General features: G+C 44.1%; 1 protein-coding gene and 1 long non-coding RNA gene across 5 annotated transcripts in view; both read left to right on the top strand.

Moving 5' to 3' along the window:
* The window catches only part of DIAPH3 (diaphanous related formin 3), a 481,747-nt gene that overhangs the window by 22,349 nt on the left and 436,623 nt on the right, over window positions 1–22,775 (top strand). For 3 of the 4 annotated variants that reach the window (XM_039507674.1, XM_039507691.1, XM_039507701.1), the window contains exons 2-3: window positions 1,169–1,201; window positions 21,480–21,656. In XM_039507674.1, the coding sequence (XP_039363608.1) occupies window positions 1,169–1,201; window positions 21,480–21,656 (210 nt within the window). The remainder of the gene's footprint in view (window positions 1–1,168; window positions 1,202–21,479; window positions 21,657–22,775) is intronic. The other variant, XM_039507681.1, reaches the window with a different exon arrangement.
* On the top strand, window positions 2,560–5,629 carry LOC120387264. Its single transcript, XR_005590085.1, has 2 exons — window positions 2,560–2,674; window positions 5,239–5,629. It is a non-coding gene; the product is annotated as an uncharacterized LOC120387264 (long non-coding RNA).

The following is a 22,775-nucleotide window of genomic DNA, read 5'->3' as shown; positions in this document are numbered from 1 at the left end:
ACTGCATTTTCAAATATATTGATTTCAGTTATAACACAAAACAGTGCTCACTTTATTTGACAAATATTTTCACTGTAAAAGATAAACAAAATAAATAATATTTTTCAATTCACCTTATAGAAGTACTGTAGTGCAATCTCTTTATTGTGTAAAACTTGAGAGCCTTCAAGTCAAAGCATGAAGAGGCATATGAATGTTTAGCATATCTGGCTCGTAAATACCTTGCAACAGCGGCTGCAACAACGGTTACGACAGTGCCATGCGAATGTTTGTTCTTGCTTTCAGGTGACGTTATAAATAAGAGCTGGGCAGCATTATTTCCCATAAGTATAAATGAACTTGTTTCTCTTAGTGATTGGCTAGAAAAAAAAAGTAGGACTGAGTCGACTTCTATGAGATGAATTGAAAAATACTATTTCTTCTGTTTTTTTTTCTTACAGTGCAAATATTTGTATTAAATAATACAAGTGAGCACTGTACACTTTGTATTCTGTGTTGTAATTGAAATCAGCATATTTGAAAATGTAGAATAACGGCCACAAATATTTATCATAGTTTGACAGTGCAATTTTAAACTGTGATGAATCGTGACTGTTTTTTAATATAGTTAGTTTGTTTTGGGTTAATCGCATGCATTTGCTGCGATTAATTGACAGCCCTAGTTTAGAACCATAAGACACTTTTGTATTGGTTACCCCCCTGCCTGATTTACTGGGAGGTGTTCTAGAGTTCACATATATCACAGGTGAACAGGTAAGATTTGAATTGTTTTAGGCTGTACTTGCATGGTATTGCCTTATTTTCTATTCAGTCAAGTAACAGTCCAGTAACTATACAATTTTGTTAGAGACTGGAAAATGTAAATGGTTGTGTGTCTCAAATGATTTGCTGTCAATTGTAAGTAAGCAGTAACACCAAGAACCCTCTCACCCCCAAATAAACCCCAAAAATACCCCACATACCCATAGATGTAATACTAACTTTCTAAGGCAATTTCTTGTGAGGTACTAATTTCAAATTAGTTTATTAAAATAGCTTTAAGTCTTCAATCACATTGAACTTCTGCTGTTTTTGTAGTGTTTTTTTTAATCCACTTAAAGTAAAACAGCTATTACAAGTAAGTTAGTGACATGACTGTTTTGTTTGTTTTTTTTCCCTTAATTTACAGCATTTAAATATCAAGACACTGACAGATGATATGGTAAGACTACTTAAAGTTTTGCTTCTGCTGTGCTCGGTGACTAACCCAATATCTTCCACAACTTTAACATTAGCGTATCTTCACAGTGTCTCCATTAAAAACAGTTTTTAATACTGCTAGTTTGAATGAAAAGCTAGATAAAATCTGGCTAAACTGAAAAAAATGGTTTCTCATCTATGATATGTCTAGATCAGGGGTCGGCAACCTTTCAGGAGTGGTATGCTGAGTCTTCATTTATTCACTCAGATTTAGGGTTTCGCATGCCAGTAATACATTTTAATGTTTTTAGAAGGACTCTTTCTAGAAGTCTGTATTATTATATAACTATAATATTGTTGTATGTAAAGTAAATAAGGTTTTAAAAATGTTTAAGAAGCTTCATTTAAAATTAAAACGCAGAACCCCCTGCACCAGTGGCCAGGACCCGGGCAGTGTGAGTGCCACTGAAAATCAGCTCGCATGCCACCTTGGCACGTGTGCCATAGGTTGCCTACCCCTGGTCTAGATGCACCCAGTAAAAATGTCAGCATTGGTCATTGGTTTTAAATTGCTGTACTCTGTACCCATTGCTGCTTTGTCATAGGGCAACTAGTATAATTAACTGAGGCAAACCACACAATGAATGTAGTAATCACGTTTAAGGCATACAAAAATTGGGTTAACCTGTTAGGGCTGCATGGCTTGCTAAAATAGTGTTTAATACTAGCTTGTACTTTTTTCTAAAACCCCCTGTGATGGAGTGCTCCTCCGACCGCTAAGATGGTGTCTCCTCCTACTAGTTCTGGGGAATAGCTTGCAAGGTTGACACCCATTCCCGCACTTGCATGTCATCCTTCCACCTCTCTATGTAGGTCTGCAGAGCCTCTCTTGCTCTGCAAGCTGCTGCTGCCTTTTCCCGACTCTGCCTCCAGTCAGGTCACCAAATGGTTTCACCTGCTGGGGTTGGAAAGTCTTTTCCATAGACAGCCTTCCTATTAATTGTCTTATAGTCCCTCAGTGGCCTGCCCTCTACTCCAGGTGTCAAGGTCTGTTCCCTCTTAGACCTTAGGGCCTTTCCCTGAGTCCTGTCAGGGGATTACTTAGTCACCTGATACTTCTCGCCTATGGCCTGTTGTGTTAATTAGCCCCCTTCTCTGTTTTCATTAACCCTTTCAGGGCAAATGTGTGGTGAAAACCCTTTCCCACCTCATTCATAACAGTATATAATTCATGTTCTGAGACTAGCTTAGCCGTTGTCACTTAAACTTGTTTGTGTGTCTAAACAGACTTGTAACATAAAATACTTTGTGATGACTTCTCGCAGTTATGAGGTAGCAAGTCTTCTGTCATTCAAGATACTGCATTTCATTCTCAAACGATGAACATCAGCATCATCTCTTTATGGTTAGAACAGTCTTCCTTTTAAAAAAAATGAGAACAGTAAGTTTACACATCTTGGATCATGTCTGCACTAGAAAGTGAAGTCTATTTTGTGTAAGTTGACATAGAGCCTTCCCATTAATTAAGTAAATCTTGCATGTGCACAACACATTTATTGTCTTGGTGAAGTGTGTCCTCACTAGCAGCGCTTGCAACGATGCACGGAGCAGTGCACTGTGCATAGCTATCCCACAGTTCAACTAGCCTAATGGGATTTTGGGTAGGGTTTGCAATGCCTCATGGGACCAAAACATTGTTGTGGGAGGTAATGGGAACATGAATTCGATGCACTTTCCTCCCTCCCTTCCCTGATCTCTACTGCAAACTAAATAAGGTTTTTTGCACTTTTTTTTGAAAGCCTGGCTTAGCTGCACATACACCATAGCTTGAGCAATACAGATCCTGCTCAGCTGTGCACTTTTGTTAGCATTACAAACACCTCATCCCTTAACCTGCAGTATTTCTGAAGCTGAGACAGGAGCTGCCATGCGGAAAATGGCAGTGTGTCTCAAGCAGCCTTTCTGCAAGCCATAGAGCAAAACAGTTTGCAATTGCTGGTGGCAGTTGCACATCAGGTGAACATGGTTGAGCGCCTTTTCTGGTCCAGGGAAACAAGCACTGACTGATTAGGATCGCATGGTTGTGCAGCTATGGGATGACCAGCAGTGGCTGCGGAACTTTCAAATGTGGAAGACACTGTCCAGGAACTTTTTGTGCAGAGCTTTCCCCGGCCCTGAAGTGCACAAGTACTAAAACAAGAGCTGCTTTGACAGTGGAGAAGTGACGTTCGCTCCATGGAAGCTTGCAATGCCAGACTGTTACTGGTCAGTGGGGAATCAATTCGGAGTTGGTAAATCCACTGTGGAAGTTGTTGTGGTCCACGTTTGCAGTGCCATTAATTAACTTCTGCTAAGAAGGGTAGGGATTCTGGGCAATGTGCAGCACACAGTAGATGGTTTTGCTTCGATGGGGTTCCCTAATTGTAGTGGGGTGATAGATGGCACACACATCCCTATTTTGGCACCAGACCACCTTGCCAAAGAGTACATAAGCTGAAAGGGATACTTTTCAACGGTGTTGCAAGAGCTGGTGGATCACAGGGGGCGTTTCACTGATATCAATGTCGGATGGTCAGGAAAGACACGTGTGCATCTTCAGGAACTCAAGTCCTGTTCAGAAAGCTGCAAGCGGGAACTTTCTTTTCAGACCCCAAAATAATTATTGATGTTGAAATGCCAGTTGTGATCCTGGGAGACCCAGCCTATCCTTTGTTCCCATGGCTCATGAAGCCATACAGTGGCTGACTGGACAGCAGTAAGGAGTAGCTCAACAACAGGAGGAGCAAGTGCAGAATGGTGGTGGAATGTGCCTTTGGACATTTAAAAGGTTGCTTAGTAGGTTAGGCCTCAGAGAAAGCAGTATTCACATAGTTATTGTTGCCTGCTGTGTGCTGCATAATATCTGTGAAACAAAGGGAGAAAAGTTTTCTACGGGGTGGGGGATTGAGGCCAATTGCTTGGCAGATGATTTTGAGCAGCCAGATACCAGGGTAATAGGAGACCGGCTCTGTTTCTCTCTGAGGCTTTGAAAACCCATTTCAGCAATGAGCCACAGTAATGTGTGAAACTTATCTGCGTTGTTCCTTCCCAAACCAATCTCCCCATTACTTTTTTTTTCCTCTGTAAAATGAACCAACCAACCATGTGTTGAATAAATGAAGAACATGTTTTTCTTGATCTGTTTTCTTGGCTGCAAGGAGTCTAACTTTGTGTTGCCTTTCTTGAAGCTCAACCAGACACTCCAACATGTCTGGCCCTTCATAATCCGCAGCATCTCATCTTGCATGGCGCACTCCTGCTCCTGAGATGCACTCCTGCTGTCCATGTTTAGTTTCTCAGGGAGAGAAATTCTCCACGTTCTGAGCTCAGCCTTGGCTGTCCCAGAAGTGTTGATTATCTTGGTGAAAATGTCATCCCGAGTCCTCTTTTTCTGCTTTTTAATCTGGGAAAGCCTCTCTCCCAGTGTGGAGGATTAACCAAAGGACAAGCTTTCAGCTGTAAGGCATACAAAGCACAAGGTAACTATTGTCAGTGCATATATTGTTTCTGGTGCAAGGCTGATTTTAAAAAACAAAACAAAAAACCCACCCCTTAATATACTTCACTGAAAGCGACAATATACTCAGAATCCCTAGCTATTGCATGAGTTGGTTTGCTGCTCCAGCCATGGTGAGTATGGCTATAAGGCATGGGCATCAGGTCTTGTGCTGCTACTTCTGTAAAACCCTTGTCAGGAGCACAGTTGGGCAGTTGAGCAATAAACTCGTCCCCCTAGCAACATGGACAGTACTTGAGGACAGGCACCAGTGTTAAGCCTCCCACTTTTTTTTAAATCAAGCAGCCTGGTGGGAGGGTGGGGAGGGGAAAATAGACACAGGAAGCTCTCTCTGCCTTTTCTTAATGCTGCTTGTAATACACTGTGGTCCCTGTCAACAACAGCCATGCCACGTTAGGGAAAGTGTGGTTGTGGGACCCGGATTTCACCAAAGGGGGGGTGGATTATTTGTTCTGTTTTGTGATTCATGTACTTGCACTGAAAACTTCCCCCATTTCCCTTAGGTGACCCTATGCGATATCAGTCTCCTGAGGATAACAGGGGTGGCAAGGGAGGAGATGCTGCAAGCGTTTGCGTACAGTCCTGATCCTTGCGCTGCTATGCTGTGTATTGCAATGATGCCAGCGGAGTTAATAATGGAGTGGTGTGGGAAAGTGTCCTGCTATTGTGGAAGAAATAAGGCAGCCCTCCCCAGAAACCTTGTGCAGAGGATTGCAGAGTACCTGTATGAAAGTTTCCTAGCGATCTCAATGGAGGATTCCTATGTCATCCCAACGCACATAAGCAGTCGTTTTGGGGCACACCCACAGCGTAGGTGGAGCATCCACTGGCAAGCAGATACCCAGTGCCCATCATTCTTTTTTTCAGATTAAATCTATAATATAATGGAATGTACCCACTACCGTTTGATTGGAAATGTATATTCACCAGAGGTGCCTTCCCTGGCATCACCCGGGGCCACCACTTGGTCCTGTGAAGAGATGGGCTCCAGGGTTAAGAACAGGTCTTAGCTGTTGGAGAGAATGGATCCACCTCTCTTCTATCACCAATTCTCCTCCTCTTCCTCATCCACAGTGTCCTCTTTGCTGCCTGAGGTGGCTTGGGACTCACTCATGGGAGGTATCCACACTGTGTTTTGGGGTGGTGGTGAAGTCGCTGCTGAGAATTGCATGCAGTTCATTGTAAAAGTGGTATGTCTCTGGGGCAGAACCAGAACAACCGTTCGCCTCCCTTGTCTTCTGGTACGCTTGCCAAAGTTTATATTTTCACACGGCACCGCTGCGTGTCCCGGGTGTAGCTCCTTTCCCCAGGCCCTGTGCAACTTTGCATAGACGTCAGCATTTCTTCTGCTGCAGTGCAGCTGTGTCTGCACAAACTCTTCTTCCCACACAGCAATAAGATCTACCACCTCCTGTATATTCCATGCTGAAGTGCATTTGAGCATTGAGTCTCCATGCTGATCAAACTAGAAATGAAACTCCAAAAGTTCCTGGGGCTTTACCGGGGGATGGGCTATTTCCTGTGTATGTGGCTGCTGTGCAGTGGAGTTGAAAGCACTTGTCAGAGTGGTTACAGCAGAGCATTGTGGGACACCTCCTGGAGACCAAGTAATTCAAATTACACAATGCTGCATTTACACTAACCCCATGTTGACCCATGGATGTCGAGTTAAGCTCTACGCCTCTTGTGGAGGTGGAGTACAGAGTCGACTTTACAGGCCACTTAGGGTGGTGGAAGGGACTTGGTAGAGTAGATGCATATGTAATTAGGTCGATTTAATGCAACCTATGTCTGTAGTGTAGGCCAGGCCTTAGTTTCATATAGTTTAAGATATCATACCATTGTCAGCATCATCTTTCGTCATGAAGGACAACAAGAATTCAAGGCCAGAAGTGAACTTTGTCATTTAGTCTGATCTCTAGAATATCACAAGCCATTAAATTTAACCTAGATACCTCACTAAACCCAATAACTTTGATTAGACTAAAGCATTTCATTCCTGAGGAGACTAAACTGATGTATGGCCCGGCAGAGAACATGAGAGATCAAGGTACCATCACTGCTTGAGACCCTAATAATGGCAGGGAATTAAGTGAGATATGACCAAATTATCCCAGTAGGGAATTCACACTCCATGCTGCAAAGGAAGGCAAAAAATCTCCAGGTCCCTGCCAATTGGACCTGGTGGAAAACTGCTTTCCAGCCCCATACCTGGAAATCAGTCAACATTTTTTTGCACCTTATGCATTTTGTCTAGAATTATTCTGTATATGACTTGTAAGCTCCTTGGGTCAGGGACTCAAGTTAATATAATAGTGAGCATGTGCTTGCTTAAATATTTGTGTTCATCGATGGAAACTAAGTGACCTGTTGCCTAGTGTTTGCTTCTGTAGTGGGGTGGTCACTGCGCTCCTGGCTGGGGGGGGGGGGTGGTGGTGGTGGTTAAAAGGAGCCCTGGAGGGGGCTGTGGCTGGGGAAAGACTGACTGGGGAAGCAGCCACAGCTGAGGCCATGCCCCAATCAGGCCACAGCTGGCCCTATGAAAGGGCTGTGAGCCGGGAGCTCAAGGGCAGAGGGAGCTGGGGAGCTCCAGCCTAGCAAAGCCCCAGGCTGCAGGTCAAGTTAAGGGCCCACAAAAGGGTACTAGGGCTGTAGAGGGGAAGCCCAGGAATAGGCAGAGGCAGCTGGTCCAACCCCCCTTGCTGATGATGAGTGGTTTACAGACTGCCATCTGCCCCAGTAAGTGAGGGCTAAATGAAGACTGGCAGTAGCCAGTGAGGCAAGGTGGGGATAGGGGGTTGGAGGTTCCCCTGGAAGGGGAGACCCAGGGTGAGAGGGTACTGCGGTGGGCAGAACCCCTGGGCAAAGGGCACCGGGGTCTGGGAAAGACATGGGGCCAGCGGCAGGTGAGACACTGGCCTGCAGAGGGCGCTCCAGGCTCGAAAGAGCTAATTCCCTGGATGACCAGCAGGAGGTGCTGTGCTGGAGAGTCTCAACCTTGCTACAGCATCTCATAAACAGTAATCCAGTGCTATTGGCTAGCTCTGAACATAAGTGGTTTAAGGTATTCATCAGCCTGCAGCTGCTAGTTTTTGTTTTTGTTTGATTGTTTTTAAGGCCATAAGGTACCAATGTGATCTTTTAGTCTGATCTCGTACATAACACAGGACATAGAGCTTTCCTGAATTAATTCCTGGTGTAAGGTGTCTCTTGTTTTTAGAGCTTAAAAATATAAATTTACTCTCACACTGCTGGGAATCTGAAATTGGATTTTTGGCAACTGTAACATGTAATCCATCCTTCCTAGGATAACCTATAGATGTGCTCAATCTGCTATGCCTACCATCTTCCTAAGTTTGACCTAGCCCAGTTTGTTGCTCTCCTATGCTTTATTTGTGTTCCTCGCCTATCAGAGTAGTTTAGTACATCCACCCCGCCAGTTTTGGTAAATCTATCAAGTTTGCTGGAATCAGGCAGGATATCAGCCTGAAAATCTTGTACTACTGAATCTTTCCAGTGTACTTGCTAGAGGAGCCAAGTCTATCCTTCAACTTGGTGGTTCTCCACAGAACCAAGTAGAGTGGCCCAGCAGTTGATAGTCCAGTCTGCTTTTATGAGTTGATCAAATAAATGGTTGCAATTTTTTATTTAAAAGGTTAGTAATAAGGAAGACGTGTCTCAAGTGTGGCTTAACTTTTTAAGTCACTGTAGCTGGTACCTATTACTCACACAGTGTATATCAGAACAATGTTATGTTCCCAGCTTCCTAAGTCTTTGGAGGAGGACATCTTTGTTGCTTCATGGTGTTTATGATACTGGTCAGTAGCTAGGAGCTGTGGATGCAATTGATTTTCAAAATCACTAATTTTGCTGCATCCTGAAGTGGTACTGTTTCAGCTGTATGCTAGTCAATAGGGACCTTGAAAATATTTATTCCCTTTCTGTTCTTTCCTCTCTGAGGGCTGGTCTACACTACGGGGGGGAATCAATCTAAGATACGCAACTTCAGCTCCGTGAATAACGTAGCTGAAGTCGAAGTATCTTAAATCGAATTACCTACCGTCCTCACTGCGCGGGATTGATGTCCGCGGCTCTCCATGTCGACTCCGCTACCGCTGTTGGGGTTGATGGAGTTCCGGAGTCGACAGGAGCTCATTCGGGGATCGATATATCGCGTCTAGATGAGACGCGAAATATCGATCCCCGAGATATCGATTGCTACCCGCCGATACGGCGGGTAGTGAAGACGTACCCTGAGGTCAATAAAGCTAGGGGTTTCTCCCAAATTCCTTAATCTTCTTGAAGCAAAAATTTAGATCTTAACTTCAATATTTCCATTTAGGAGAAGAGGCTTACATATAACTAGTTCATTACATTCTACACGGAAGGGAACCTCCGATTAAAAAGGAATCTGCTAAATGAATTTTGCTCATTTTTACTACTGCATTATAGTTCCAGAAGTACCTCCCACTAATTGTCTACAAATGAGTGTCTTGTGTAATTGGCTAAAGTTGCCTTTTTTGGTCCAGATCAGTTACCAGCACTTAACCTTTTCAGTTGGCATAAGTATTGCATAAGGAGGTTACTTTCAAGATGCTTTCAATAGGATTAAGTTATCTGGGTCATCCCTTGGAAGACTCTCTCAGATTCATCCGAACTAAACAAATTTCTTCTCTGTGGAATGAAAAACATCCTTGTGAGGAATTACAGATAAGCTCTCAGAATTTCTCAGAATACATTTAACAAGCAGTCTTTCCAGCCAGCTTGTTCACCAACTATAACGATGGGGAAATGTTTTGCAACTTTGCAGAGCAGATGCCAATATAGATATCTGACACAAGATAATGTAAACTTGCCAGGTTAGTGGGGAAGCGAAATACTTTCTATCTCAAATTGCTTCCACTCTAACAAATGTCATATGAAAAGAGTACTCCTACAGAATTTAAAGAGACTCTTTTTTTGTGTGTGCTGGCAAACTTGTATTTAAAAAAAAAAAAAAGTTCATAGACTTGGGACTAAAGCTGCTCAGAACATCATTCAGGGATTTTTCTCTGGGTTCTTTGTGGTCCCTGAAAAGATAGCAAATGAGGATTGATAGTTCCTTCTATTAATGAAGGAAGCAAAGTTCAGGATGCAAGATATTATATACATTCTGGAAATGGCTGCACTTGACCATATGCTCGAGTTGTTCTTCGAGTCCTTGCTCCCGTTGATTCCATTCTAGGTGTGTGCAAGCCCATGTGCACAGTCATCAAAGACTTTTGCCATAGCGGTAGCTGTAGAGTTGGCTGTAATGCCAGCTTGAGTGCCACGCTCATGTGTTGGTTGGAGTGCCTTGTTTTGCATTGCAAGAGCGTTTTGTCGTCTTTGTTGTTAGTTGATAGGTATTGAGTTAGACATTTCAGTTAACTGTTAAAGTAGTAGTTGAGAAGTTAGAGTCCTGGCTGGGACTTTGCCTCGGAGTGGAGCCTGCCCCATTCCCCAGGCTTTAAGCAATGTTCATTGTGTAACCAGCCAATGCCCATTAGTGACCCCCATGAGAGCTGTTTAGAGTGCTTTCAGGAGTCCCACAGAAAGGATAAGTGCAGGATCTTGCACTAAATGCAGGATTCTGATTGTCTATGATTGATCTGCAAAAATGTTTGCCCTCGAACTCAGAAGAATCGGGACATCCGCTTGAAGGCCCTCCTCAGGGAGGCTGCGCTTTGTCCTACTTCAGAGCCTTCTTGATCGGACTCCACGCTCGGCACCTCAGCACTGACGCGCAGCGCACCACTGGCCCTGGAATCCATCTGTCACCATTCCCACACCTCGGTGCCTAAGAAGCTGTCGAAGTCGATGGGCTCACCAGCACTGCAGAAAAAGGGGGATTTGGGCAAAAGACCTGTCAGGCCATGTGCCTTCTCCGGAGCTCCTTGGGGGTACTGCTGCGGTTGGAGCCCTAGTCCAGTCAGGGACCCACCTCTGACTCCGGGACAAGCGGGGCCTGAAGCGGTCCTGGCGGCCAAAGAGCAAATAGGCCGACAGGCACTGCAGACGCCAAGCCAGCTGATGGACCCGGCCAAGGCCCCGGTATCTATGGGCAAGCCAGTTATGGGACCACCCCCTAACGCAGCAGAGCATCGGACTGCAGGCGTCCGTTTCCCATCATCATGGCAGACTCAGGCATCTATGGCTCCGCCCTGGTCACCGGAAGGGCAGTGGTCTGAGCCTGAAAGGGAGTTCAGCCACTCATCTATAAAACTTGAATCGAGACTGGCGGAGCTCCTGCGGCAGCAGTGTGGAGGCAGGGGCAATGACCCGCTCAGTGGCAGTACTTGATCCCATGGGGTGTACCTGTGATGCCAATCCTGTACTCCCACTGTTCCTCCGAGGCCACAGTGGACAAGCTGCCCCTGGCACAGCCGGCACCCGAGTTGGAGCGTGGTGCTGAATGTGACATGGGAGCAACAGAATAGGCCCTGATGCCCAAGGAACCATCCCTGGACAAGCAAGGGGAAGCCGCCCCTCTCCCTGCTGTGCAGTTGTCTTTGGACAAAGCAATGGTGGGCCCCTCACAAATGAGCAGTGCCTCCCCCTGGACGACTTCAAGGAGTACTAGGCCCTACACAAAAGGGTGGCTGCCAACCTGAACTTGGAGGTTGAGGAGCTATCAGAGGAGTCCGACCTCTTGAATGTGATAGCTTCCTTCACCCCGGCATGGGTCATGTTGCCTGTGCACCCGGGATCCTTAAAATTGCCAAGTCTGTGTGGAAGACCTCCTGTTCCATTCTGCCTACCTCTAAGAGGGTGGAAGAGAAGTACTATATCCCTGCAAAGAGATTTGAGTACCTGTTACTCATCCTCCAGTGGGATCCCTGGTCGTGTCCTTTGTCAATGAAAGGGCCAGGCGAGCAGCACAACAAAAAATAGAAACTAAAAGGCCGGACTTCATGGCAGGAAAATTTATTCGACAGCCAGCCTGAAATTTCAGGTGTCTAACCATCAGGCTCAGGTAGGCAGGTACAACTTCAACCTGTGGGACACCATCAGCAAGTTCAAGGAGGGCCTCCCACAGGACTGAGCATAGGAATTTGCTGCCTTGGTGGAAAAGAGCAAAGTAGTAGCAAGAGGCGCCCTCCAGATGGCCTGGGACACTACGGACTCGGCGGCAAGGGTAGTCACCTCTGCGGTGTTCATGAGGTGTAGCTTCTGGTTACAGTGCTCTGGGCTATCCCAGGAGATGCAGACTACTCTTCTGTTTGAGTAGGATTTCTCAAACAGGGGTCACCGCTTGTGTAGGGAAAGCCCCTGGCGGGCCAGTGTGTTTACCTGCCCCATCTGCAGGTCCGGCCGATCGCGGCTCCCAATAGCCGCGGATCGCTGCTCCGGGCCCAAAGGGAGCTGCTGGAAGCGGCGCGGGCGTCAGTAAGTGGGCCTTCTACTCAGGGTAGCATGGCCTAATGGCCAGAGTCAATAGGGTGGCCCACCCTTATGGGATTGTGTGGCCTGTTGGGGGGGTGGGGTGCTACTTGGGGGTGGGCGGTGGCATCCAGGGGAAGGGGACTAGGACCCTCCCTGCTCCTCCGAATCCCAACCGAGGGCCCTGGCGATAGTGGTGCTCACCACCTACTCAGCGGGGATCCTCCCGAAACATGCCGACAAGTTCCCCCTTTCACTCACTGGAGAAGATTCTAAGTCCCCTGGGGTGCTTCCTCCCCTTGTTGCCCTCGGTGAAGCTCCATGCTTCCCTCAGGTCTCTGGAGTTCTCCAATGGCCTAGCTCCCGCCGGCATGGTCTCTTTCTGGGGCTAGTCAGGCATTCTGGAGTCCGTCTGGGCCTCTGTGTGCCTTGCTCCTGGGGTCAGGGCCTGCAGCTGCTCCTTGGGGAAAGCCTGCAGTCTGTGTCCTCTCCTTTCAGCAGCGTCCCTAGACTAAGCTGGGCAACTTCCTTTTATAGGCTTCCTCAGCCTGCAAAGCACAGTTAACCCTTTCGGGGCTGGTGTGGGGTAGGTACACACTCTCCTTCATGAGAGGTGTCCTGGGATGTAGCTGTGACACTACTAGGTCAGGTGGTCATGTCACCTGGTACTAAACACCTTCTTGGACTTCTAGTAATTTTCCACTAAAAGGAGGAGGAAGGTCAAGACTGGGAAACACAAGATTCCTGCCTTATGTAAATCTTATTTAAGGTTGGGGAGTAAGGCAAACAGGACTCTTCTCCGTTGCCTTCCTGCCCAAGAAGAAAGACTGCTGAAAGTACCTGAAGAGACGAAAGAACTGAGCAGTGGGAAAGGCAAGGGCTGAGTCCCGACTGGGACAAAGGAGTCTAATCTGTAAAGAGAAATAACTGGAACTCTAAGATACGGAAACTCTGCCTTCCGCCTAAGTCAACATTTAGAGTGAAAAATTACTTCTTGAAACCAGTCTCTTTAAGATCTTAAGCTTAGTATGCGTGTTTTATTTTATTTGCTTGGTAATCTTTGTTCTGTTTGCTATCCCTTATAATCACTTAAAATCCACCTTTTATAGTTGTTAAACGTATTTCTTGTTTATAACATAATCCAGATTGTGTAATTCATACCTTGGGAAGGCAGGGGTAAGAAGTTGTGCATATCTTTCTCTGCACTGAGGGAGAGGGCGAATTTTTCTGAGCTTGGGCTGTGCAGATCTTTCTATACAGCGCAAAACAATATTATCTGAGGTTTACCTCTCCATTGTGGGTGTGCACGTGAGTGCTGGGTGAATCTACTCACACAGATCTGACTGCAGTCTGTGTCTGCTGAGTGTGGTCTTGCCTGGGTGTGTGCTGGAAAGGGACTTGAGAGCCTGGCACAGCAACCCAGTGCAAGGGAAACCCAGGCTGGCAGGGCCGGAGGTCTGAATGGGACCCCAGCACATCAGGTGGCATCTCGGACGGGGGGCTCTAACCTGTCACAGACCTGTTTGCGTCCAGGCAGAACAGGAAATGCCGTGTGTTCTGCTTGATTCAGGGGATGGACAAAGGCTCCCTGTCAGATGCTTTTCTGCTCCTGTGATTCACAGTGTTCGTATGAAAATCAAGCAGGACAGGGCGAAGGTGGTCCTCATAGTGCTGGCTTGACTGCACCAGCACTGGTTCGGCACACTGCTGAACCTCTTGGTAGCTGTTCCATTGCAGCTGCCGCTCAGGCTGTCCCCAGACCATGGTAGTCTTCTGCATCTGAACCTGGTGTGCTGCAGCTGACTGCGTGGCTACCACATGGTTAAATGCGGAGGAGCAGGAGTGCTCAGCTGCTGTCCAGCAGGTCCTGTGGTGCAGCAGAAAGCCCTCTACCAGAGTGACCTACTTGGCCAAATGGTAATGGTTTGCTTGTTGGACCTCAGATAAGGGTATTCGACCTGAGCGAGCCTTGCTGCAGTTTATCCTGGACTACCTTCTGTGTATCAAGCTCCAAGATCTGTCCTTTTCATCTATCAAGGTCCACTTGGCTGCTATTTCGGTCTTCCGTCCGCCGCTCAAGGGTAGGTCGGTTTTCTCCCAGAATATGCCTGCTAGTTTCCTCAAGGGCCTCGAGCGTGTCTACCCTCATGTCAGGGACCCCGTTTCCCCATGGAACCTGAATCTTGTGCTGTCATGGCTTACGGAACCCCCCCTTCAAGCCTCTGGTTTCCTGCTCTCTCCTCCTTCTCCTGTCCTGGAAGGTCATGTTGCTAGTTGCAACAACATCCATCCGCTGGATCTCTGAGATAAGGGCACTTACCTCGGAGCCACCCTATCCGGTCTTCTACAAAGATAAGGTCCTGTTATGGTTGCACGCGGTTTTCCTGCCCAAGGTGGTCTTGCAGTTTCATATGGGTGAGGACATGTACTTTCCTGTCTTTTTTGCAAAGTTGCATAAGTTGGAGGGAGAGTGTAAAAATTGGAAAAAATAACCCCAACTATACATACAACATGATGGGGGCTAATTTAGCTACAACGAGTCAGGAAAAAGATCTTGGTGTTATCGTGGATAGTTCTCTGAAGATGTCCACGCAGTGTGCAGAGGCGGTCAAAAAAGCAAACAAGATGTTAGGAAGCATTAAAAAGGGGATAGAGAATAAGACTGAGAATATATTATTGCCCTTATATAAATCTATGGTATGCCCACATCTCGAATACTGTGTACAGATGCGGTCTCCTCACCTCAAAAAAGATATTCTAGCACTAGAAAAGGTTCAGAAAAGGGCAACTAAAATGATTAGGGGTTTGGAGAGGGTCCCATACGAGGAAAGATTAAAGAGGCTAGGACTCTTCAGCTTGGAAAAGAGGAGACTAAGCGGGGATATGATAGAGGTATATAAAATCATGAGTGATGTTGAGAAAGTGGATAAGGAAAAGTTATTTACTTATTCCCATAATACAAGACCTAGGGGTCACCAAATGAAATTAATAGGCAGCAGGTTTAAAACAAATAAAAGGAAGTTCTTCTTCACGCAGCGCACAGTCAACTTGTGGAACTCCTTACCTGAGGAGGTTGTGAAGGCTAGGACTATAACAATGTTTAAAAGGGGACTGGATAAATTCATGGTGGCTAAGTCCATAAATGGCTATTAGCCAGAATGGGTAAGAATGGTGTCCCTAGCCTCTGTTCGTCAGAGGATGGAGATGGATGGCAGGAGAGAGATCACTTGATCATTGCCTGTTAGATTCACTCCCTCTGGGGCACCACTGTCGATAGACAGATACTGGGCTAGATGGACCTTTGGTCTGACCCGGTACGGCCTTTCTTATGTTCTTATGTAGATTACATTCCCTAGATGTCAGGAGAGCGCTAGCTTTTTACATTGAAAGGACCAAGCCATTCTGCAAGTCGACACAATTGTTCATTGTAGTGGATGACAGGTCATCCAGTGTCTGCTTAAAGGATTTCTTCTTGGATCACTACCTGCATTCGCTGCTGCTGCGATCTGGCAAAGGTTCCACCTCCGATGATCGTAACTGCCAATTCAATCAGGGTGCAAGCCTCCTCAGAAGCTTTCTTAGCCCAAGTGCCTATCCAAGACATCTGTAGGGCAGCTGCCTCATCATCCCTCCACATTTCACATCCCATTATGCACGTACCCAGCAGTTCCGGAACGATGCTGGCTTCGGTAGAGCAGTACTGCAAGCGGCTAGGCTGTGAACTCTGAACCCACCTCTGAGCATACTGCTTGTTAGTCACCTAGAATGGAATTGACATGAGCAAGCATTAGAAGTTCAAGTACTAGTATAGAGATAAGACTCAGAGTCAAAACCAAGGATGTTCTGGAGAAAGGTGGGGTGAGAAAGTTTCAACAAAATAAAGATGTCTCTAATGGAGATGAAAAGAAGAAAAACTATTTAACTCCACTGTTCTGCCAGCAATGATATACAGGGTGGAAATCTGGTCAATGACGTAAGTGGAGGAAGAAAAATTCGCTGTCATCCAGGAAGCAATGGCAAGGCGAATGTGTAAGATATTGCTCCATGATCACATACTGAATGAGGAGATCAGAAGGCATACAGAGGTGACCGATGTACTGCAGGCGATTTACAATGCAAAGCGGAGATGGGCAGGTTATGTAGTTTGCAAGCAAGACAATAGGTGGACAACCGCATCAGTGACTAGATCCTCAGAGATCACAAGCGACCGCTTGGCAAACAGAAAATGTGTTGGGCCAATCTCATGACAAAATTCTATAACCAGAAATGAAAGAATGCGCTCCCAATAAAATGGAATGGTGTGGCGTCGACTTGCATTCGTGGCGGGACGGACGAGGACAAGCCAGACAAAAGTTACCTTGTATTACCTCAATAAGACAAAACTCTCTGCTAGTCCTGTGACACAGGCATTACCAGACAAGATGACATTGCCAGGCAGGCATACTACATCTGTATCTGATTAGTTTCTTGATACATCATTGAAGGGTATGGGTGGTCATATGTGGTCTCTGCTTAAGAAAAATCTTAAGACAAAGCTGAAGTTAATGAAACAGCTGATCATGACATGAGACAAAAGTCTGGGGCTGTATAATAGAAGGAAAAATAGCACAAAATATCCTCCATTATGGAGGAGATCATCTGCCAACATCAGTATCATGAAAAGTGGATCCCAGCTCTCTGGATTGGACAAGCACTACATGAACTGACAGTTTGAGTGACAAAAACCTTATTATACAGGAAGATAACTTAATAAGCACAGAGTATAAATTGTTATGCTTTTACCTGCAATCTTATGTTTACAAATCCTTAAACTTCTTTTTATTTGAATCTTTAACTCAAGCTTTGTTAAACTTCAGTTCTTCTTATAAATATGTCTAAGTGACTTGTGCTAAGGAAAGTGTTGAACTGAAGTGTACTGCATCCATGTAGTCTGTGGATCAGAATACAGTGCGGGTGTCCAGAAGACTGGGCACTCGAGTATAACAAAGTGAGGAGTGTAAATTGCTAGCCTACCCTGGGGAAGAGTGGGGCTTATGACACCCCGAAATGGAGTGCTTGTGTTGCCTGCAGTAGGTAGATCAGGGAGAGTTTTATCCTGGTGGACACAGTCAAGACTCGCTTACTGTGTAAGTCAGTAGTAGTGATTCATCTTTGATATGTCTCAATCATCAATACTGTTGGTATCTTTTGGTGATAAATTTAGGGAACAAGCTTTCAAAAGAGAATCTTAAAAATGGGTGTCAGATGGCATTCTACCAGAGTTTAAGGCAGCCTCCTCTGCCTTTCTGAGATACATACCTGTAGCTATTTTAGATACCTGTAGAGTTGCTACTTATAATTTGATAGATATGTTTTTACATTATTATTCTCTTGGCAGCTTCTAAATCTAATGCACAATTTGGCAGTGGAGTCTTACAGTCATTTAGACTTCTGACCCTACTATTGGAGACAAATAACTTCTTGCCTGTTGCCTAAAGTGGGATCCGTGTGCATAAGTATTCAAAGAAAATACGATGATTTAGTAGAAAGTAATTGGTTAGAGAGGTTTTGTCCACATGGATCCCACAGCCTGCCCACCAGACACTAATGTGGTGTCCTTTACCATTGTGAAGGAACTGGGAGGCAATTGGGCCACCACACACTTTGTCCTCTCCAATGGTTTCTGCTGGCTAAAAATAATATATCACATCACGTGCATGAGGTGCACACACATCTAGTGTGGGATCTGTGTGGACAAAACTTCTCAAACTACAGTTAGGACAAGAAACCATTATTTTTCTGTAGTGCATATATACACATGCAAAGATTAATCACCTGATGACCTTGAGTACTGTATGTGTTACACATATAGTACTCAAGGTCATCAAGGGATGAATATGTAATTCATGAAGCGGAACTCAATGAAGCTGAAAATTACCTTTTTCCAATATGAACTACAGTTAAATGGAGCTTTTAGCTTAGTACAAGTTTGTGCTGTCTTTTGGGTTTTTTTTTTGATTGGAGAACTTTTGTATATCATCCCCATGTGTAGTACCTGGTAGGATACATATTTTAAATACTTGCTGTAAAATGTGAATTCCTAAAGTTGGATTATAATAACTGTTAGTTTGTTACAACATACTAATAGCCGGGATCATGGCAATCGGCAGGGTTGTCTTCCATAATTGTGAAAACACAAAACAGCTTCCATTTGTTATTCTACTTGGTCTTAATAGTACATCTTAATGACAATACTTATTTAAGCTACATAGAGGCGAAGAGACATATCACATAATGGTCTGTTTATAATAAGAAATATAGAAGTAATTGGCTCTAATCTAATATGTATGACTCAAGCCTTCATGTAGGTATACATGGTAAAAAATATTTGGACTAAAGGTTTTGGTTTAGTAAGGCTTAAGAAAGTTCAGATACTCCAAGAACTCTGTTTTAAAAAGTAACAAAAACTAAGGGAAGGTGCCTAGCTGATTTGGGCTAGGCTAATATCTGTTGCTTACCAAACAGCAAAAGTCTGAATTAGGCAGTATTACTTTCAGTTGCTTGTCTTTTTGATCCTCCTTGACTGTGTCCAGTCCTGAAGGCTCAGTCAAACCTGTGACTAAGACAAATTTCTGGCCTATGGGATTGTGCCAGCTGATTCTGCACTTCAGATTGGACAGCACAAAGGAGGAGAAGATATAGAAGTGTTGGAAATGCCAAGTGTAGGGAGGACTACAAAACTGATAAGTGTTCTTTGCCATGCAAAGTTGTGGAGATAGCAGATAGAAAAATAAGGGTAAAGTGAAGTAAACAATGTGGTAGCATGGGAAATTCTGGTATTATTACTTGATAAGGAAGTTGTGACATGCTCAGAGAGCTGAGCGAGGAGGAGAAGAAATGGAAATAAACTCTTGAAACAATTATTAACAATACCAAGCTATTGACTTTCTTATGTTTTAGTGAACGCCATCTTTTATGCAATAAGTACAGAGAAGAAATTTACTAAGTTGCTTTAATAGACAATGGTTGAGTATTTTTAGAATGGCAACATTAATACTGTGAAGTATTCTAACAGGCTTAAATTGTAACTTGTTAAAAAAAAATCATGATTTTAAGTATTAAATAAAAAATCGGTGGCATTTTATTAGGAAGAATTCTAGAACACCAAAATCATGCCTGTTATCAGTTATAATTTCCTTCATAAGAAGCAAAGAAGCGTCTTTTTAAAAAAAACACAAAAATAATTCATATATTAATTGTTCTTCCAAAGTCTTTATGGTATTAGCCAGGGGTATGTTTGAACTCTAAGACCAAAATGTTGATTTTTAACCTGTGAGTGACCCATATTCAGGAATTTCATGTGACTGAATATTGGGCTTTACTTTATTATGGATGGTCCCAAGTCTATGGGAAAATAGATGTCTAGGGAAGACCCCTTATACAGCAAAAGTATGGTAGAAATAAAACTAGATGATTGATAAGGGGTACCTAATATTTATATATGTTTGTTGATAAGAGGTACTTGTTGCAGATGTTTTCTGTTGTCGGAAAAAAACTCAGTTCTCACTTTTTCGTTTGGGTGCAGCAAAATCAAATACTTTATTATTTCTCCAGTAATTACAATGGAGGGAGAGAGTGCCATAGGACACAGGGTCGCCCCAGTCCCGGACAGGTCTCTCAACTGGTAAACAATTACAGCAAGCCTTTATACTTTTGTTACAGACAATAACTAGCAATAATACAGACAATAAAGAGCAACAACTTCATTTTGTTTATACATAAGCCATTCTGCTATCTTGTTTTCTCACTCCTAGAAGACATCAGCCTGCATATTTGGTTATCAGTTACAAGGTCGTAATAACTTTTTACACATTTCTTTCCCTCTGCCTCACACTATCCTTGCTTCTAGAAGTCTCACGTCATTAGGGTTATAGCTGGGCTAACTCTTGCTAACTGACTGACATGCATTAAGATCCCCTTCAAATCCTTATTAATTCTTTCCCTGCTTCCACACTGTAATAGGTAAAATAAGAATCCATTACAGCTGTGCCACTGTAAGTTCGCGAATATAGACATGGCCTAAATGTTTGCTTTTTTTCTATTTCCCCCTTCCCACCCAGTAGACATGTTGATGGCACTGACTCACATTTGGTATGCTTTTGGTGTCTCAGCGTGCTTCTGGGCAACTGTTACAAGTCTTTGTGCTCATGCACCACAGTTTGAGAGCCCTCTAACTAGCTAGGAGAAGGGCTGGACCTCAAACAGGTGAGTGTGTGTATGGAGCAAACAACTAAGTTTTACATAACTTTTTTTTTTTTTAAAATACTCCTTTTTCTAGCTACTTTGATTGTGACGGTAACCTTCCAAATGTGAACTAAGTATAACCTAATGTAGTGCTATTTTCTTTAGTATACTGAAGACCATTGTAGTGCCTCTGCTTCCTCTTCTCGCCTTCAAGGCAGCAACATATAGAAAATTTTACAAATTGCCTGGCTAGTTACTTGATCCTATTCAGAGCTCTGAGCAGCTCTGTGAAACTGCCAAGACCTACATATGTTTCATTTGACGGGTGCTTGTTCTGCTATAATGAAGGCATTGGATATTCAGGGGAGGGGGACCTTACAGCAACACCTACCCTCTTGAAGCAACCAAGAGGTTGCTGGAGAAAATAGATAGTAGCAGAAACATCCCCTGGTTCTGGATGGTGAAGGGACAAGTACCTTTTTTCTCTAGGGGCCAGCAGCACCTTAAATTTTAATCTGGCAGCCCCTAACCAGAGGCTGATATAGAGGATTGACCACCTACCTGAGTACAGGGGCAGTGGCCTGGTAAGTGTCTTTGCAGTCCCTTTCCCAGTGGGGGGTGGTTGTAGTGATGGGCTTCCATCTAGTGCATTGACTTTGCATGGGATACACCCTCATTTTCTATCAGTTACTAGATAGAAGATTTTAAGCTCAGGGTTACTCACTTGGTAAGAGTTAACTTTATATTTTTTACTGGAATATATTTCTGAGGTTTGGTCAAATAATATTTGGGCATACAAGATAAAAGGTCCATGTGCTAAATAAATCTCTGAACTGATGTGCCTTATTCCCTTTGTCTCGGGTAAAAAACAAAACAAAAAAGATACCTATCGATGCAAACTTTAAAGTACACATTGTATTGGAGCAGCTGACTTTTTTTTTTTGTCTAAAGATGAGTAGAATAGGTCTCCTCATAAAAATGTTTAAAATCAAATTGTAAAGGCTAGCTGTTGGTCAGACACTTAACTTTTTAAAAAAGTATGTGTGAAAACTATTTATTGTAGTTGAAAATAATATGAATGACAAATGGTGATATACATTCACTGTTCTTTTGTTTGCAGTTGGATAGATTTGCCAGCATAAGGATTCCAGGCAGTAGGAAAGAAAGACCTCCTTTATTGCAGCTGAAACAATCTCATTCCTCTATTGATTGGTCATCACCTCCCGCAGATGTGGATGAATTCATTCCCAAACCCTTGTCAGAGCGAGAAATCCTAGCACTTTTTGAAAAAATGATGGTAAGAATTCCATATCACTGTTTAATATTTGGTGGTGAATTTTAGATGTCTTTCATTTAGAGGTGACTTAAAAAGGGGCTGCCTGGAGAGGGATGGGCTCCGCCAGGTTAGAAATGTGCCCAAGACACACCATATGATGAGCAAGGCAACGATGTCTATAGCGGATTAATCACCGCCCAGGTAAATAATGAGTGCGCCATCCGTCTCCCACCAGGGCAGACGTGACTAGTATACTGTGGTGTAACCCCAACAAAGTGGATCCGTGGAAGAGATAACATCACCATAGCCACATGAAATGTGAGGACATTGAGACAAATAGGGAGGTTGAAAGAACTCCCGTATGAAATGGAGCAATACACCTGGCACCTCCTCGGAATCTCTGAGGTCAGATGGAAGAACTTTGGAGAGGTACTAATGGAAGATGGCTATGTACTCTATTACAGTGGAGAGGACAAACATGTCAACAGCGTAGGATTTCTTGTGCATAAAGATATCAAGAATTCAGTATTAGGATGCCACCCAATGTCCAGCAGGCTTATTTCCATCTGTTTAAAGGCAGTACCATTTAATATCACAGTGGTACAAGTCTACACCCCTACAACAGAGTATGACGATGAGCAAATTGAAGATTTTTACAATCAGCTCCAAGATGTCATTGATAAGGTACACAAGAAAGATATCCTGATTGTACAAGGAGATTGGAATGCTGAAGTGGGCACTGACACACAGGCAAATTGGCGAGATTATTGTGGCTCTTTATGTAATGCGGTAACCAGTGAGACTGGATTGAGACTTTTGGAGTTTGCCAGCTATAACAATCTGGTTCTTGCAAACACATTAGGAGCACATAAAGCATCAAGACGATCTGCATGGCACGCACCTAATGGTCACATCACAGCCAGATCGACCACCCTATGGTACAAAACCAATTTCATTCTGGGATTAACAGAGCTAAAACAAGGAGCTTCCCTGGTGTTGATATTGGAAGTGATCATGACCTTGTGATGCTAAATATTTGGCTCTGGCGAAGGGAAATGATCAGACCAAAGTTCATCAGAAGCAAGTTTTGATTTAGAAAGACTCAGACCAAAATATTGCAGAGTCATTCCAAGCAATGGT

Source organism: Mauremys reevesii, linkage group 1 (assembly GCF_016161935.1).
Source record: "Mauremys reevesii isolate NIE-2019 linkage group 1, ASM1616193v1, whole genome shotgun sequence".
Taxonomy (NCBI): domain Eukaryota; kingdom Metazoa; phylum Chordata; order Testudines; family Geoemydidae; genus Mauremys; species Mauremys reevesii.
Note: the sequence above shows the minus strand (reverse complement) of the source record. Positions and strands in the feature narration are given on the sequence as shown.